Raw genomic sequence first — 18,366 nt, forward strand, 5'->3', positions numbered from 1 at the left:
TGAAGTGCCTTCAATATTTCAGTTTCACTCAGCTTTGTATCTCATTCTTGCGCTTCCCAGGCTGGACAATCTATTTTAGTATTTCCGTGATCTTGGAACATGGATGGGAGTGAATCGGTTGACACTCAACCCAGAGAAGACTGAGGTGACTATAATGGGTAGAGAAAAAGCCACTAAAAGATTTGGCTGAGGTTATATCAGACTCCCTTCCTAAGTTGTTACCAAAGCTTGTAAATTGGGAGTCTGGTTAGAGTCCCAGCTTCTTTTAGACTATCAGTGGTGAGCAGCATGGCTTTTTTTCCATCTGTGTCTGGTCAGGAGATTGCATCCTCTTTTCTCTCATTATTATTTTATTATTTGTATTGCAGTAGCGCTGAAGAGCCCCAGTCATGGACCAGGGTCCCATTGCGGTAGGTGCTGTAAAAACACAGAACAAAAAGATGATTCCTGCTCCAAAGAACTTTCACTCTATGTAAACATTCTCTGATGTGGACTTGCTACCATGATTCGTGTCTGTCAATTCTAGATTAGACATGTACAAGACATAACAGCTTGGGTGTAGTGTTCCATGGCCAGGGAATGTAGAAAGCTTGGAGTAAACCAGGCCAGTCCAAGTCTGTTGGCTTGGTTTGCTGTTTCTGTCCTTTGCCTGGACCGCCCCACTGCTGTTCCTTACTCTACAGCTTTCCCCACAAAGGGGAGTTGGTTGGATTACACCACATGCTCTTTGCTGTGCCCCAGGGAGCGAGGCAGTGGCGGAGGATGTTGGGAAGTGAGAGCTGGAGGTCAGCTTGTAATTGAGGAGCAAGGGGAACTAGTAACGTAACCTGGCAAATTAAGCTGTCTGGAGAATAGGGAAGCACTTGAGGCCTGGGGGCTGGGAAGATAAGCTGCTGAAACTGACTACAAGATCTCTCCTTCCATAAGACGAAAAGGAGAAGGAGGTTGAGATTGGTCGCTTGGACAGCATCCTAAGAGACGAAGCCTGGAGAGCATAATGACAACATCCATTTTCAAAAATAATCATGGTAAAAAATAATCAACAAATATTCTGTGAATGAGTATTTTCAACTAGGAGACATGGCTGTGGGTGGACAGATGGGAAAAAAGGTGTTGCTTGCTGATAGAATAAAATGTCACAGAATGTGGTCCCAGTGTACTACTGAGTGGCACAATTCCCAACTTAACTGCACCTCTGACCTCCAGGATCCCCAGGTAGCCTCCACAAGGGCACTCCGCTTGGTCTCAGGCCTCTAGCCATGACCTCTTTTGGGGCAGGCTACTGGGATCCTCTCCATCCGGAGCAGGGACTAGGCTTCAGACTCCTGCAGTTCACTGTGCTCACCTCAGCAGATCTGACTTTAGGCAGCACCCACAGTTCTATTCTCTCAGGGACAATGACAAGGCAATTCAGCAACCAGCAAGGACTCGTAAAGCAGAGTACTATTTATTCAGAACACAAGGATTTCAAAGAAACCATATCTTAAAAACAATAAACAGCTTACATTCATCCCTCGCTTACTAATGGTCACCCATCTTCCATATGGAGACTGGTTTAAAGTTTTTTGTTGTTATAGTTCTTTGTCTGTCTCTGGTCATAGACTCCTGTGAGTTCTTGGATCAAGTACAAGTGACCATCTCCCAAGTCTGGGCTGTCACTTTATACAGTTTCAAGTCCTTTGTTCATTATTTGAGCCAGGTCAAGCTAGTTTGGATGCTGTTTCCCCAGGGGAATGAAGCTTCAAAACATTTGTTACCTGCATTGTTTCAGTATTGCATTAATTTGCATTAATTACCACCATTGACTTTAATTCCTGCAGGAAACATTCTGTCTCAGACGCATTTAGCCAGGAATACAATAGCTGGCCAGCCCTTAAAGATACATGTAACATATATAAAATCAACACAAAAGTCTTTGACTATTCCAGGATTCCATACTATTGCACCTGTCATACAGAGTACCTGGGACTCTAATAATAATTTGTAACTCACCATTTTCCCTGCATGCTTAAGTTAATACAATAATATCACAAGTTTGATGATTGAGTTAAGTCTTACACCTTAAAAAAGAACCCTGAGTTTAGGGTTAGCTGTAGAAGTGACACCCTAAGTAATATATAATTAATGTTAATATGACAGTAGTACACAGAAGGTGGGCAAGGTAATACATTTATTGGCCAACTTCTGTTGGTAAAAGAGACAAGCTTTCAAGTTCTGGGCCTGAAGAAGAGCTCTGTGTAGCTCAAAAGTTTATCCCTCTTACCAACAGAAGTTGGTCTAATAAAAAGATATTACCTCACCCACCTTATCTCTCTATTATCCTGCGATAATACACGGCTACAATAACACTGCAAACAAAGGTACACCAATACCATCTTCTTGTGATGCACGTAGGGCCAGATCCTCAACTGGTGTAAATTAGTCAATGGAAATTCTGCCAGTTTACATCAGCTGAGGTTCTGCCCTGCTATGTTTAATTATGCCTCATAATCCTGTTTTTTTTTTTAAATTGTTCACTTTTTAGTTTTCAGTCTAATATTTTAATTAGTTTTGTGGGTGTGAATTCAATCAAAGACACTAGTGCAAAACCAGTAATAACTCCATTGACTTCAGTAGAACTATTCGTGGTTTACAGCAATGTAAGTGAGAGGAGAATTACATCCACTGCACACACATGTATGTTTGTATGTGTGGTAGGTGTACTATAAGCATTTACTGCTGAAGAGTCAGCTAGACATAAACTGCTAATGTTATTTCAGGTTTAATAGCACCTCAGGGAGCCAGGAAAACAGTCTACAGAAGACCCTTAAAAGTGACCTATTAGCATTTTTTAATAGGTCTGGAACTTTGGCATGAAGTGCTGACTGCCCCAAGTGAAAAGGGTGAGGAGGGCTTTTCAGCACACTCTTCAATTTATCTGAAGACATTTTTCCTCTTCTTTGTAGATTGTCCTTCTTTCTGTTGTGAGACACCCCAGCATCCAGTGTCCTGGTGATGTCACATCCAGCATAGGTCATTTAATATTTTAACATATCTCTAAATGAGTATAAAATAAGAATGCAGAACAATTTGTTTAGGGTGCAGTATTGGAATAAGACCCGTCTTAGTTCTGTTGGCAGTCTCTGGTCTTCAGTAGTGATCTCTTATCTTAGCAGAGTTCCTGGTGAATTATTACATGGTGTGGGAAGCTTGTAAGCACTGAGAAATTTGTCTGCTAAAACTTGGCAAAAACAGTTATGCTAAACGGGATATTTTTAAAACCTTTATGCTGTTCTGGAGAGTATCAGTCACCTAATTATAAAATTATGTCACTGCCTTTTTACAGATCATCTTTAAATTTTAACTCATTTAACACAGCCCTAACACATCTACAAATGCTACCTACATGATGCTATAAAATGGATTGATACAATTTTACAACATATTCATGCATCATAGGAACCACAAGTACAAATGTATCTTTGTAATCTATTTGGGGCACAGATTCTCTTTATTTTGAGCCTTTTACAGCATCAAGCACATGACTGGCATGTAATAAATAATGTGACATCAGCACAGATGACAGGACTCATTCAGTTTAAACCAGGGTTGAATAATAAACATTGCAAGGTCTACATCCCTGAGACCCTAAAGAATGGAATGATTTGTATGGCAGTCTGACAATTTTTCATTAGAACAAATTTGACAAGTGCTATAGAACCTATATTTTGAATATACCTAACAACTCAAAGATTCTTGTAACTAAAGCTCTCTCCAACTTTTCCTTGTGCCACATACCATCATGAGTGGAAATCTAATTAGCATCAACTAAAAGCCTGGAACAGATTGGGCCTTATTCTTCCTTACACTAAGGCCACTTTACATTCTGATAGGGTAAAGGCTCCTTTAAGTGAGAATATATGTGATTTACACCCACTTGAAGGATCAGTTACTCTGCCAAAGCGGTGTAAAAGGGCCTTGTTGTAAACAAGAATCAAGCCCCTTACCTCCAGTTTTTACAGTATACTATGGATGAAAGTGCAATTAATGTTACTGCTGAGGATTGGTACTTTCTTCTGTCCCTGTCAGGGGAAATGTGACTGCCTCCAGTGTCTCCCCTCCTGCTTTTTTGCTTCTGGCTGCATTTCAGTGGTAGGTCCAAAGACAGAACTGCAGGGACAGCTAGCAGGATGTATTGAAGAATAAAATAGCTGAAGGCTTTAGCTTCCTGCACAGTAGTCATAGAGTGGCCCCTTGTGGTGCAAAGCTAAAACTGCAAAGGGAACAATTTGTCAATTCTAGGTCCCAGGGAAAATGAGTTACAAGGATGAATGCCAAACGAAATAAAAACATTCAAGAAATGTGGTATCTGTTGTCTGCTGTTGATTATTTGAGGGCCCATGCACCGTTCTTCCAGGAGTAATATTAGTTTTGGTAATTTATAATGTGATTCCTGAAAAATGAGATTCCCCAATAACTCTTATGTACAAATACTAAGATTTTCTGGTCTCCTGAGGGAGACGTGGTCTAATGATTTGACCACAAGAGTGGGAGCTCTCAACTGAGTCCATACAGTTCTGTCAGTTGCATCGAGCCAAATTCTCAATGAAATCAATGGGAGTTTCATGTGAGCAACAGACAGGATAATCAGGTCCTTGGTTTCTCATCCCTTTTCTGACACTCCCTCAGTGGCACTTGGACTCTGTGCTTCTGTTTCCCCATCCATAAAATGGAGATAATATGAAGTGTTTGATGATGTGTTTAAAGTGCTTTGAAAATGAATGCTATATAAATTCTAGGTATGTTGGATTTGTAACATTCCACTTACATTGCAAAGTGCGCCCGTTTTTCATTTTATTTTGGCAGGTATCTGAGGAAGGGATGGAATGGGGGTGGATTTGTTTATTATGGTAATGTGTTGGGGTTGACTTACGATTGTATGGAGGTGGGTAATGGCTTATAACAGTTCATTGTGTACTTATTGATTATTATGTTTTAAATATTGGCAGGGATATACAGAGAATTTAATGGGTCTCCATGTGTAGGTATAAAAAACTCTAAATAAATATTATTTATTGCTATGTTTAATTATGGAGTATAACCTGTTCATTCTATTCGCTTTATTCATCCATAGCTATGATTAAACTATTTTTGTGCAATTCTATAATTTAGAAAAATAACATATATTGTAACCACAGTTAGCTTTCTTTAGATCCAGAATAACCCCTGTTTTTCTCAGCTATATTAATAAGAAATGTCAGAAGTAAAACTTACAATGAACAGTCTTATGCAAGGAGAGACAAAGTATATTGCACATACTAATTGCAATCTGTAGCACATAGTTTATTATAGCACTTGATAGTAGAGTCTTCTGTGATACTTCTGTAAGGACAAGGTTTTGCAAAAATAAATTGTATTATATGTAGTTTTCTGCATCTGAATTCAATAAAGTTTAGAACAGTTAGATTTTAGCTGGGTGTGCTTTTTCCTGTAATTTTTCAATTACAAACAAGCAAACAAAAATGAAATATGCTGCCTAAAATTTCCCTTAATACACTAGGAAGGCATCAATTCTTATCAATACACTGCCAAAATGTGGATAAAGGGCTCCCTCAAAATATTTTCATAATTGCTGGTGATTACACATGATATTCCCAAAGTAAAATACTCACCAACTCCCATCCACTAATTCCACGCTCTTCTCCCCACATCCACCCCCGAGAACCCTGTCAATCGTGACAGTACACATCCATTAATCCTTTTGTCTCCACTCCTTTCTTTCCACCATATTTTCCCCCTTACCAGCGCCATATGAAAAATCCTTTAGATGCCTTGTCTATCTGGAAGTTGTTCCACAATGCAGCAGCAGCAGGGCTGTCAGGTGGGTTTCCTGAAACCTCTGACTGTAGTTGATTGGGTGAATCCCTCTAATGATGGGCTGGTTTGTGGTTTGGGAATGGGTCCCCTTTAATTCTTGAGGTGGGTGTTTATGCCCTGATTGCTGGCAGCATTTCCTATCTGGTATGAAGGGTCTGGTAGAAGAGTGGGGAGGTGATGGCGATGGTGGATGGGGGAGAGACATCTCCAGGTTCTCTCCTACTGGCTCTTCATACTCTACAGGCAGGCAGTGTTGAGGAGAGTGGCTGGAGGACTTTCACCGAATGCAGCAGCAGCACCTTGGCCCTGTCCCTTCTCCTCCTCTTCTTCCTCATGCATTGCTGGAATGGCCCAGTATCCGGGAGAAGTGCAGCGACTGGATGATGCTTCTACCAGGCACTCCTAACAGGCCTGGTGGAAGACACAAGATGGAATTCCCTCTTGCAACCGCTGTTGCACATGTGGCAATGGCAGTTGCATCTGCAAAGCAGCACCTGACTGAACAACCAGCTTAGTCCTGGGTTCAGGAAAGGCTGAGAATTCTAACTGGCGGAGCCCGCCTTCACATTTTTGTGTGCGATTGGTAAACAGCTTTCTGCTCCCTAAATGTAACTGACTTCTATCCACAATGATCACACCACTCTGAGAAAGGCTGGCCTGAGGATTTTGGTGGGCATTCCTGAGCACAAATAGTTTTAAGCAGAGATTTAAAAAAGGATAAAGTAGTGATTTTACAGATTTTGAAGGGGAAGTTTTTTGATAGAGGGCAGCAGAGTTCAGGGGAAGCAGTACAACCCTCTCCACCCAGAGACACAGCAGGATCCAGCTGTTTCCCACTGCGCCCAATGTCAATAAAGTCCCCAGAGTCAGCAGGGAAGACAAATTTGGGACTGGGAGTCCTGCCCTATTCACGTCCCTAACTGCTATTCTATATGCTTTCAGCCACTCTCCATTCTTTGTCTGATTTGTCTCTCATTTCTCCATTTATATCCATGTAGATATTCCCTCTTTGTCTACATGATTTGATTGGGATAGAATTCTCTCCCTCAGGAGAGAAGCAGTGTGGGTTTCCTATATCAGTTAGAACAAGACTTCAAAATGTATCATTTTTTTTACTATGATGATTAAACTGTATTATTGTATTGTTATATTCTGCTTTTTAAGGTGATTTTGTGGCTTTGCAAAAAAAAATGGTGTATTCAATAAATAATATGCCTTTCACAGTTAGAGAGTCATCAAAAGCCTCTTTAAGAACAATTTAAGATAAAGACTTAAGACAATTTAAGTCTTTGTGTTTCACTGACTAAATATCCCCCTGAATATTCTCACTGAATTTTTTTAAACTACAGCCCCAAACCTTCAAATACTTAGACATATACTTAATTTTATTCACATGAGAAGTCCTATTGCCTTTAGAGTCTAAAAGTTATAAAGTCCTAAAATGTTGGCTTCCTTTATTTCCATGTTTTCCCTATGCTTAGTATAGTTCTTTACAACAGATATTCATTTTTTCTTTTTACATACAGATTTTGTTGGAGCCAGGAGTAATCCAGGATGTGCTAGCAGCTGGTAGTCACCTGCAGCTGTTGGAGCTCCTCAGTTTATGTTCTCACTATCTCGTCCAGGTAAGGCTTCTATACCTAATTAACCAACCATTTCCCTTTGACTGACAGACTTTATTTCCAAGGTTAAATCCCATAATTTTGAGTTTCGTATAGGAAATGTTACAGAACTAGGATAATACTAGTTCAGTTTGTTGTGAGTGTGGTCTAGTAGGGCTCTGGACTGGAAGTCAAGAGACCTGAATCCTGGCTGTACCACAGATCTTCTGAGTTTGGGCTAGACATTGAACCTCTGTCTCCACACCCACCCTTGATCTGTCTTGTCTAGTTAACTTTAGAGGGAAAGGATGGTCCAGTAGTTAGGGTACTAGCCTAGGTCTTGGGAGACTTGGGTTCAAGTCCCTGCTCCGCCACAGACTTCCTATATGACCTAGTGCAAGTCCTTTACTTTCTCTGTGTCTCAGTTCTTCCTCTGTAAAATGGGGATAGGAAAGTGCTATTGTCTCATATAAATACCATATCTATCTAGATATAGATCGTAAACTCTTTGGGGTAGGGACTATCACTCTTCGTACAATGCCTAGCACAATGCGGCCCCATTACTGACTGGCCCCTATGCACTCCTCTAGTATTAATAACGGTACCAATATTTTGAGGCAACAAAATAAATGTTTGTTTATTTGGTTGGCTAAATTAAACAGATTTTGATGGTAGCAAGAGCAGCAGCTTTAAATCACCAACGTAGCAATGGCATGCACTGTTAAAAGCAGCAATTTCACTTGATTTTTTCCCCTTTCTTTATAGTGTTTTTATATTTTATCCACAGACACTCTGAGACAGGGTCAATGGCTTACAATATATGGTGGTGTTCATTTGTCTGTGAAGCGTAAGTCAATCAGGAAACCAATGTAAATGGTAAAGTAGTGAAATTTTCAACAGTCTGGCATTCAGTGAGTGTACAGAATGACTGTACATTATTCTTGGAGAATGAAAGGGGAGTGTAACAGGAAAGGCAGTTAATCGGATAGTGCAAGTAAAGGGGCTGGGGTTGTTCGGCATGGGGCCCACACACTAGTTTACCTTAGTCCCTCTTCTTAGTTGCTTTTCCTGCTGCACCATCTTAATATTTCTCGCATATGCCCAATTCATTGTCCATTGCAGCCAATGGAAAGACTCCCATTGGTTTCAGTGGGCTTTGGATTAGGTCCTTGATGTATAATAACGCAAAGGGTTCATGTGGCACCTTAGAGACTAACAAATTTATTTGAGCGTAAGCTTTCATGAGCTACAGCTCACTTCATCGGATGCATCTGATGAAGTGAGCTGTAGCTCACGGAAGCTTATGCTCAAATAAATTTGTTAGTCTCTAAGGTGCCACAAGTACTCCTTTTCTTTTTGCGGATACAGACTAACACGGTTGTTACTCTGAAACAAAGTGTTCGGTGCTATATTGCTGTGCTCACCCAAAAAGCAATCTGAAAACGTCCATGCAAGCAGCCTGTCAAATGAATAATAATGATGAACCTGATATTGCAAAAATCCCACTGAGCAAGGACTTCCAGACTGGAACCAACTGGCAAATTATTCTCTCACTTAGGGCCCAGTCCTGATCCCACTGAAGTCAAAGGGAGTCATTCCTCTGGCTAGAGTGGAAGTAGGATCAAGCAGTTAATCAAGAGTAGTTGGAGTTACCCTCACTTACACCTGTTTTACAAACAGTGTAAAATCATGATTAATTATTTTAAACTGGTGTGGACATACATGATCAAGAGGAAATGGGACCCAGTCTCAAAGTTTCTAAAGGGTTAGGAAAAAATTGTTTGCTCTGACAGCGCTGATATATTTCTATTCAATAATTTGGGTCAGGCTCAGCTGCTGTAAATCAGCACAGCTGCATGGAAATCAGTGGAGCTACACCAGTTCACACTGACTCAGTATTTGGCCCTTGGTTTATTATATTTATTTACTAAATTCAGGTTCTGCCAAGGGATCTGTACAGGAAGATCTATACCACTAAATCAGCATCAGAATTCCCCTGCTTTAATTCCTTTGCAGGGTGGGGTCCATTCATATAAAGATATCTGCAAGTGCCACGTCTAATATTAAAACCTCTTTCTATACATTGACAAAATACATTTTATAACAATGTAGAGAGAATTCCCAATGTCCAAATTTAAAGCTATCAGAGGGCCTTTTTAAAGTCCACATGACACTGATTGATTTTAAAAATACATAGTCCTTTATACTACCACCAAAAAAATTAAAAATAAGGCTCAGATTTTTAGGAGTTTCTACAATCAGCATTACAATCCCGAACTGATTTAGGAGCCTATGTCTGATTTTCAAAGGTGATTTAGGCACTTAGGAGCCAAAATCTCATTGATAGTCATAGAATCATAGAATATCAGGGTTGGAAGGGACCTCAGGAGGTCATCTAGTCCAACCCCACTCAAAGCAGGACCAATCCCCAATTAAATCATCCCAGCCAGGGCTTTGTCAAGCCTGACCTTAAAAACTTCTAAGGAAGGAGATTCTACCACCTCCCTAGGTAACGTATTCCAAAATAAATCTCTTTTGAAAATGAGATTTAGGCTCCTGAATCTGTTAGGCTTTGCAATGCATAGCAGGATCTAAATATCTTTAAAAATCTGAGCCTTAGTTAATCAGGCCACCTTAAAAACTGCTGCAGGTGGGACCCAGGAAGTCTCTCCAGGTGTGACTCCACTCACTATGATGCAAATGGTAAGGGATGGGGAGTGGAATAATCCCTTCCCACACTTGTCTTTTTCTAATGTTGCTGTCGGGTCCCTGAATGCTGCATTACTGTCTGTTTACCTTGGGATTGGATTTCTTTCTTTTTGTTTTGAATTGTTGAGATATTGAGCTTTAGCTCAGCATAGCCTAATACATTATATTGAACGAATCTAGTTTATTGTTGCTCTTTGATGCTGATGCAGAGTTTCTGCTTATTAGGATTTTCTGTCATTTTTGGGTTTTCATAGATTCATAGATATAATGGTCCCTTCTGACCTTAATGATCATCTAGTCTGACCTCCTGCACAATGCAGGCCACAGAATCTCACCCACCCCCTCCTGTGATAAACCTCACCTATGTCTGAGCTACTGAAGTCCTCAAATCATGGTTTAAAGACTTCAAGGAGCAGAGAATCCTCCAGCAACTGACCCGTGCCCCATGCTACAGAGGAAGGCGAAAAATTTCCAGGACCTCTTCCAATCTGCCCTGGAGGAAAATTCCTTCCTGACCCCAAATACGGCGATCAGCTGAACCCTGAGCATATGGGCAAGATTCACCAGCCAGATACCCAGGAAAGAATTTACTGTAACTGTAACTCAGTTCCCTCCCCATCTAACATCCCATCACAGGCCATTGGGCCTATTTACCATAAATATTTAAAAATCAATTAATTGCCAAAATGATATTATCCCATCATACCATCTCCTCCATAAACTTATCGAGTTTAATCTTAAAGCCAGATAGGTCTTTTGCCCTAACTGCTTCCCTTGGAAGGCTATTCCAAAACTTCACTCCTCTGATGGTTAGAAACTGGATGCAGCACACCCTTCCTGAGGGTGTTTTTAATAATGGCTTTCCTTGTTTCTCCCTAGATATTGTTAAGTTTTTGCCAACACAGGCATTCAAGATTAACTCTCTGACTCCATTCCTTCCACCTGAATATGAGCCCCGTTGAAGTCCCATTGTTGTCAGTGGGAGTCTTTCTGTTGATTTCAGTGGGAATTAGACTGGGCCATTGTTTTCTCCAAATGGAAGCAAATTTTCTTTGGAGATACAAAGAAAAATAAAAAGAAGGATTGTGGCACCTTAGAGACTAACAAATTTATTTGAGCATAATAAAAATCAGGAGAAATTCCATAACACTCAGTGGAGATAAACCAGTGTAAGACCAGTGTGAGTGAGAGGAGAATTTGGTCCCAGATTCACTGCAATTCGTTTTCTGCAAGATATATTAGATGCCATTTCTCTTAGAATGACTAACTTAGAACAAGTTATTGAATCTGTTGATAAATCTCACAAAGATTTCTATAACAAATTGCTTGAATCACAAACACAAGTCAAGAGCATGAAATCACTAATACGAGTTTCTGATGAAAGATAATGTTATATGAAACAGAATAACCATAAGACCCTGGGACAGTTCTTCAAAATTATGTAATGGACATATCTTAGAAATCCAAACACTATGGAATCAAGCTATATGATATTTCTGGTTCACTGAATGCACTTTTCTATTTCTATATTTCACATATTACCACCAAATCCTCTTTTATTCCTATTGTGGATTCCCTGTTTTTACCTAGAAAAATCTTTGCTAATTTAAGATCAATAATTGATTGTGAAAGAAGTATGAATTAAGTTTAGAAGTCTAAAGGGAACATAGTTTTAAATGATAACATTTATATTTTTACCTAACATGGGAAAAAAAGGATTCAGGCAAAAATGAAGGAAGTTCTTTGTTTTAAGGCCAGAATTCCATGTTCTCTTGACTTTTGTATAGATAAGAACAAAAGAATGGCCATACTGGGTCTGACCAATGGTCCAGACAAGCCCAGTATCCTGTCTTCTCACTGTAGACAGTGCCAGATGCTTCAGAGGGAATGAACAGAACAGGGCAGATAATCTAGTGATCCATCCCCTGTCATCCAGTCCCAGCTTCTGGCAATCAGAGGTTTAGGGACACCCAGTATATGGGGTTGTGTCCCTGACCATATTGGCTAATAGCCAGTGATAGACCTGTCTTCCATGAACTTATCTAATTCTTTTTGTACCCAGTTATACTTTTAGCCTTCATAACATCTCCTGACAGTGAGTTCCACAGGTTGACTATGAGTGGTGTGAAGAAGTACTTCCTTATGTTAGTTTTAAACCTGCTGCCTGTTAATTTCATTGGGTGACCCCTGGTTCTTGTGTTATGTTAAGGGGTAAATAACACTTCCCTATTCACTTTCTTGACACCATTCATGATATTGTAGACCTCTATCATACTGCCCCTTAGTCATCTCTTTCTAAACTGAACAGTCCCAGTCTTTTGAATCTTTCCTCATATGGAAGCTGTTCCATACCCCGATCATTTTTGTTGCCCTGGTCTGTACCTTTTAGAATTCTAAATATATTTTTTGAGATGGGGCAAAAAGAACTGCATACAGTATTCAAGGGGTGGGAGTATCATCGATTTAGATAGTGGCATTATGCATTTATGTCATGGCATTTTCTATCCTAATACTCTGTTAGCTATTTTAACTGCCACTGCACACTGAGCACATGTTTTCAGAGACCTGTCCACAATGACTCCAAGATCTCTTTCTTGAGAACTAACAGCTAATTTAGACCCCATCATTTTGTATATATATTTGGGATTATGTTATCCAATGTGCATTACTTTGCACTTATCAACACTGAATTTCATCTGTCATTTTGTTGCCCAGTCATCCAGTTTTGTGGCTTAAGCTTTGGACTTAACTATCTTGAGTAATTTTGCATCTGCAAATTTTGCCACCTCCTGTTCACCTCCTTTTCTAGATCATTAATTAATATGTTGACCAGCACAGGTCCCACCACAGATTCTTGGGGGACCCCACTATTTACCTCTCTCCATTGTGAAAACTGACTATATACTTCCTACCCTTTGTTTCCTATCTTTTAACCAATTACTGATCCTTGAGAGGACCTTCCTTCTTATTACATGACTGCTAACTTTGCTTAAGAGTCTTTGGTTAGGGACCTTGTGAAAGGCTTTCTGAAAGTCCAAGTACACAATATAGACTGGGTCTTCCTTGTACACACGCTTGTTGACACCCTCAAAGAATCCTAATAGATTGGTGAGGCATGATTTCAGTTTACAAAAGCCGTGTTGACTCTTCCCCAATATATCATATTCATCTACATGTCTCATAAATCTGTTCTTTACTATCATTTCAATGAATTTTCCTGGTACTGAAGTTAGGCTTAATGGCCTGTAATTGCCAGGATCACCTTTTAAAAAAATCTGCATTACATTAGCTATCTTTCAGTCATCTGATACAGAGGCTGATTTAAGCAATATGTTACATACTATAGTTAGTAGTTCTGCAATTCACATTTGAGTTCCATCAGAACTCTTGGGTGAATACCATCTGATCCTGGTGATTCTTTACTGTTTAATTTATCAGTTTGTTGGAAAACCTCCTCTACTGAAACCTCAATCTGGGACAGTTCCTCAGGTTTGTCACCTAAAAAGAATGACTCTCAGGTGAGGGACTCTCGCACACATCCTCTGAACTGAAGGCCAATGCAAAGAATTGATTTAGCTTCTATGCGATGGCCCTTTCTTCCTTGAGTGCTTTCTCTTTTAGTGGCCCCAGTGATTGTTTGGCGGGCTTCCTGGTTCTGATGTACTCAAATATTTTGCTGTTAGTTTTTGCGCCTTTTTGCTATTTGCTCTTCAAATTCTTTTTTCACCTGCCTATTTATACGTTTACATTTGGCTTGCCAGAATTTATGCTCTTTTCTAATTTCCTCATGAGGATTTGACTTCCAGTGTTTAAAGGATGCCCTTTTGCCTCTAACCTCCTCTTTTACTCTGTTGTTTTGCCATGGTGGCTTTTTTTTGGGGGGGGGGGGTCGTCTTACTTTTTTTGGGGGGGGGAGTATTTAGTTTGGGCCTCTATTGTGGAGTTTTTAAATTGTTTCAATGCAGCATGCAGGCATTTCACTCTAGTGACTGTTCCTTGTCATTTCAATTTAGGTAACCTAAATTGTAGTTCCTCTTTTTGAAGTTAAATGCCTCTGTGGTGCACTTCTTTGGTATTTTCCCCCTACAAGGATGTTAATTTTAATTGTGTTATGCTTGCTATTTCTCAGCAATTCCACAATATTCACTTGTTGGCTCAGTTCCTATGCTACATTTAGGATTAAATTAAGATTTGCTTTTTCCCTTGTGAGTTTTTATCTCTGCATGCTGTCCTGAGGTGACAGGTTCTCAGTGAATGTGGGGATAGTTGAACTCTCCCATTATTATGGGGTGTTCTGTTTTTGTAGCCTCTCAGATCTCTCTGAGCATTTCACAATCACCATCACCATCCTGGTTGCGTGGTTGGTAATAAATTCCAACTTCTATACTCTTATTATTCAAGCATAGAATTTCTATCCAGAGAGATTCTATGGCACAGTTTGGTTCATTTAAGATTTTAACTATATTTGACTCTATGCTTTCTTTCACAGATAGTCCCACGCCCCCACCAGCACGACCTATTCTGTCATTCCTATATATTTTGTACTGTGATATTATTTTGTCCCATTGATTATCATCATTCCACCAAGTTTCTGTGATGCTTATTATATCAATATCCTCATTTAATATCAGACACTCAAGTTCACCCATCTTAGCAGACTTTTAGAATTTGTATACAAGCATTTATAAAATTTGTCAATATTTAATTGCCTGCCTTCATGTGATGTAACTGAATGGGTTTCTCTTCAGTTTCTACCTGAACTTTATCAACTTCTGTCCTCTCCTCTTTGCTGGGATATAGAGTATCCTTTTTAATAAATACTTTCCTAAGGGATGTGTCTGTCTGTCTGAACCACGTGCTTCACCACACCTGTAGGCTTTCACCCAGCTCTTAGTTTAAAAGCCTCTCTACTCATCAGTCTTGTATATTGCACTGCCTCAGCTTCCCCTTCAACAGACCTTTTTCTGCAAGTGCCCTACAATTTTTTCTTTTCTTTCCAGAACACTGTTCTATTTTCTAATCTATCTAGGTGCTTGCGACCCCCATCATTGTAATATCTGATTACTTCCTAAGTATTTAAAAAATTAAATAACAATAGAAATATCTCCCAGCCATCCCAGCCTTTGGAAGATATAGTCTTCCAAATAGTCTGATTAGTTTATAGTTCGTATTGTTGCTTCTGTGTGTGAGAGATCGCTTTCCCTCAGTAATTTGCTAAGTTGAAGAGATGAGCTTTGTATTTAGACCTGAAGATGGTGAAGTCCGTGCTCACTTTTATCTCTTGTGGGAATGCTCTCCATAGTCTAGATCCCGATCCTGTGAGATTTCTGTCTCCTGGACTCACAAGTCTTTGGGTCTCCCCCAGCCCAAACTGGTTGACAGTTTTGGCTGCGATTTCCCAAGGAAATTCAATGGGATTTGGGTGCTAAATCTCATAGGTTTCTTTGAAAATCCCAGCCTTCATGGTCCCAGTGGAAAATAGCTGAAATAGGAGGCTACAGCTTTGGAGTAGCTAAGGGAAACATCACAGAGGGCTTTGAATATCTGGACACAGATCTTAAACTGGACTCTGTATTCAATGGGAATTCACTGCAGAGAATAGAGTACTGGGTGACGTGCTCACTTTGTTGCTAAACTGATTAAACATTTTGCATCTGTTTAATATCTCATCAGATGTGTTGATTCATTCTTAGGTATAAACTGCAATAATGAAGTCTGGAGGCCACAAATGCTCACTGTGGCTAGGTCTGTGTCTGAGAAGATGGGGTTCAGTCTTGCGGCCAGCTGTAGATGGAAGTTGTTGTTTTTTTCTGCCATGACTATTTGGGTCTCTAATAGGAGTGAGGAGACCAAGACAACTTCCAAGCTGCAAACTGTTTGAACAACATGAGGGCATATGTCCTTAATGGTGGGGAATGCTTATTGAGAAGACAACAAGTTCTTCAGCTCTTCTTATCGGCATCAACCCAGTCTTGCCTCAGTTCAGCTTTAGCCAACTGCTCGTCATCCAGGTGCTGATTTCAACCACGCATTGATGAAGCTGAGAGATGACACACGGGGGATGTAGAGCTAGGTGACCTCTCCGTTCTGTGGCACTTCAGCCTGTGTTGTCTCACTAGCTCTCCCAGTGGCTTCATATAAATGTTAAACAATATGGGGAAGAGGAGAGAGCCTTGTGGAACTCTGCAGATCTGGGCTTTGGAGGTGGAATAATTATTACCCAAAACAACCCTCTAGTTTCAGTCTCAGAGGAAGCACATGATAAAAGTCATTTCACAGTATTACCATTTGCCTAGGAGGCAGGTCAGGAATATTGGGTAATCACCAGAATCAGCTGCTGCAGAAACATTCAGCAGGATGAATATGGATATATTTATCTTGACGATGTACTGGGAGAGAAATGCTGTCTCTGTACCATACGCAAGCAAAAGCCTGACTGATGGCAATCAAGCTACTGGCAAATAAAAGGTGGCATTGGAACTCTTTTTGCTAGCTTTTGATTACCGTGGTAGAGAAGGGAAGTTAGACCTTGGACAGTAATTTGGACTGTTGCATGTTTTAGCACATGTGATTCATTCTCCTCATCTGAGGAGGTATTGACCATCCTTATAGGTAGGGATCCCAAGTGTTTTCTGCTCTTTTTATATCCAGGAAGGGCAGAAGTTCTAGTCACAGGCGGTGGCCGTGATTGCCATTCATGCTTCCTTGATTGTTGGAATTTTTGATATATTCCCCTCTAAGAAGGTAAAACCTGATGCCAAAATTTACTTTTGGTTTTAACTGCTTGGAATTGTCCAAGGGCATGTCTATACTAACTAGTAGATCAGCACTGCTGCAATTGATGCAGTTAGTGTCGATTTAGTGGGTCTGGTGAAGACCAGCTAAATCAATGGGAGAGCACTCTCCCATCAATTTGTGTACTCCACCTCCCCGAGAAGCTTAAGGGAAGTCAACGGGAGATACTCTCCTGTCGACACAGCGCAGTGTAGCCACCACAGTAAGTGGATCTAACTACGTCGACTCCAGTTACGTTATTCATGTAACTGAATTTGCTCAAGTTAGATTGATTTTACCACGGTAGTGTAGACCAGCCCCAGGAAAGAGCATGTAATGTTTATCTCTCTCATTGGTCTCTCTAGGTGTTTATACCAAATTTGTTACCATGGAGTATGAGCATCTTACAAGTGACCTGTCCATTTCCTTCTACTGACTCTCAACTATTTACATTTATTTATATATTTTTAAATGATATATTTTCTATTTTTTTTTTCAAATGGAAAGGGCTACAATGAAATCTGCTGGTGTAAAAGAGGGGTTTTTTTTGGTTCATCTTGTTACTCAGGGCCAGAGTCTGATGAGGTATTAAATCTCCCTTATCCCACCCCCTCCTTCTGGAGTTGTTCCAATAGCACACTCCCAACCTACACTAAGATACACTCCTAAAAAGAGACATCAATTCTTACACCAGAGATTGAGAGCATCACCTCTGTATTGCTAGCAGCCCAAACTCATATGGGAATTTAGCTCCTGGGTTTTTCATATAGAGCAAATTAAACTCCTGGAAAAAAAATCTGAAGGTCACCAAGCAACCAAGAAGTATTTAGTATGACTGAGTTTTTAAAAAATACATGTATATTACAAAGTGATGCTGTATAAAAGAGCCATCACCATCAAAGCTAAGCTCACCAGCTTTCTCCAGTGAAGGGAATGGGTGACCCTTTCCAATGTCAAGAATATATCAAATGTATGCAGGAAAAAATAACAACCCAGTTTATAGTTCCCTTGTTCTCCCCATTATGCAACCAGTGGCTGTTGTGCTGAACCAGCAAGTCTGAAAAGAGTATCATGTTCTGTCAGTTATTGAGTGGAAGGGCTACCGGCAGGAAACCTCATTCACCAGGGTAGAACAAGCAGCCCAAAGACAGCATTAGGAAGTAAGGTCTGCTGTCTCTCTGGCTATGCAGCTAAGTACTTAAACTGGGAGACTAGGGGAAGACTGATGATATTGTGTCCCCCTTCCACTCACCTCACTTCCCCTTCCTTTTTTCAACTGCTAGCAGTGAGAAAAAGGACTATGACATATCCATATGATCAGAGTCCTGTTTTTATCGCAATGTGTTATCACACTACCAGTTACCCACATGAGGTGCTCATGGTGGTAGACAAACTACCCCAAGAGCATTAACCCCCACCCACCAGG

General features: G+C 40.2%; 1 protein-coding gene across 5 annotated transcripts in view; it reads left to right on the forward strand.

Moving 5' to 3' along the window:
* KLHL32 (kelch like family member 32) overlaps positions 1–18,366 on the forward strand; it is a 235,362-nt gene that overhangs the window by 106,850 nt on the left and 110,146 nt on the right. For all 5 annotated transcript variants that reach the window (XM_074948134.1, XM_074948135.1, XM_074948133.1 and 2 more), the window contains exon 5: positions 7,383–7,481. In XM_074948134.1, coding sequence (XP_074804235.1) covers positions 7,383–7,481 — 99 coding nt within the window. The remainder of the gene's footprint in view (positions 1–7,382; positions 7,482–18,366) is intronic.

The sequence above is a fragment of the Natator depressus genome, chromosome 3, assembly GCF_965152275.1.
Source record: "Natator depressus isolate rNatDep1 chromosome 3, rNatDep2.hap1, whole genome shotgun sequence".
NCBI classification, from domain to species: Eukaryota; Metazoa; Chordata; order Testudines; family Cheloniidae; genus Natator; species Natator depressus.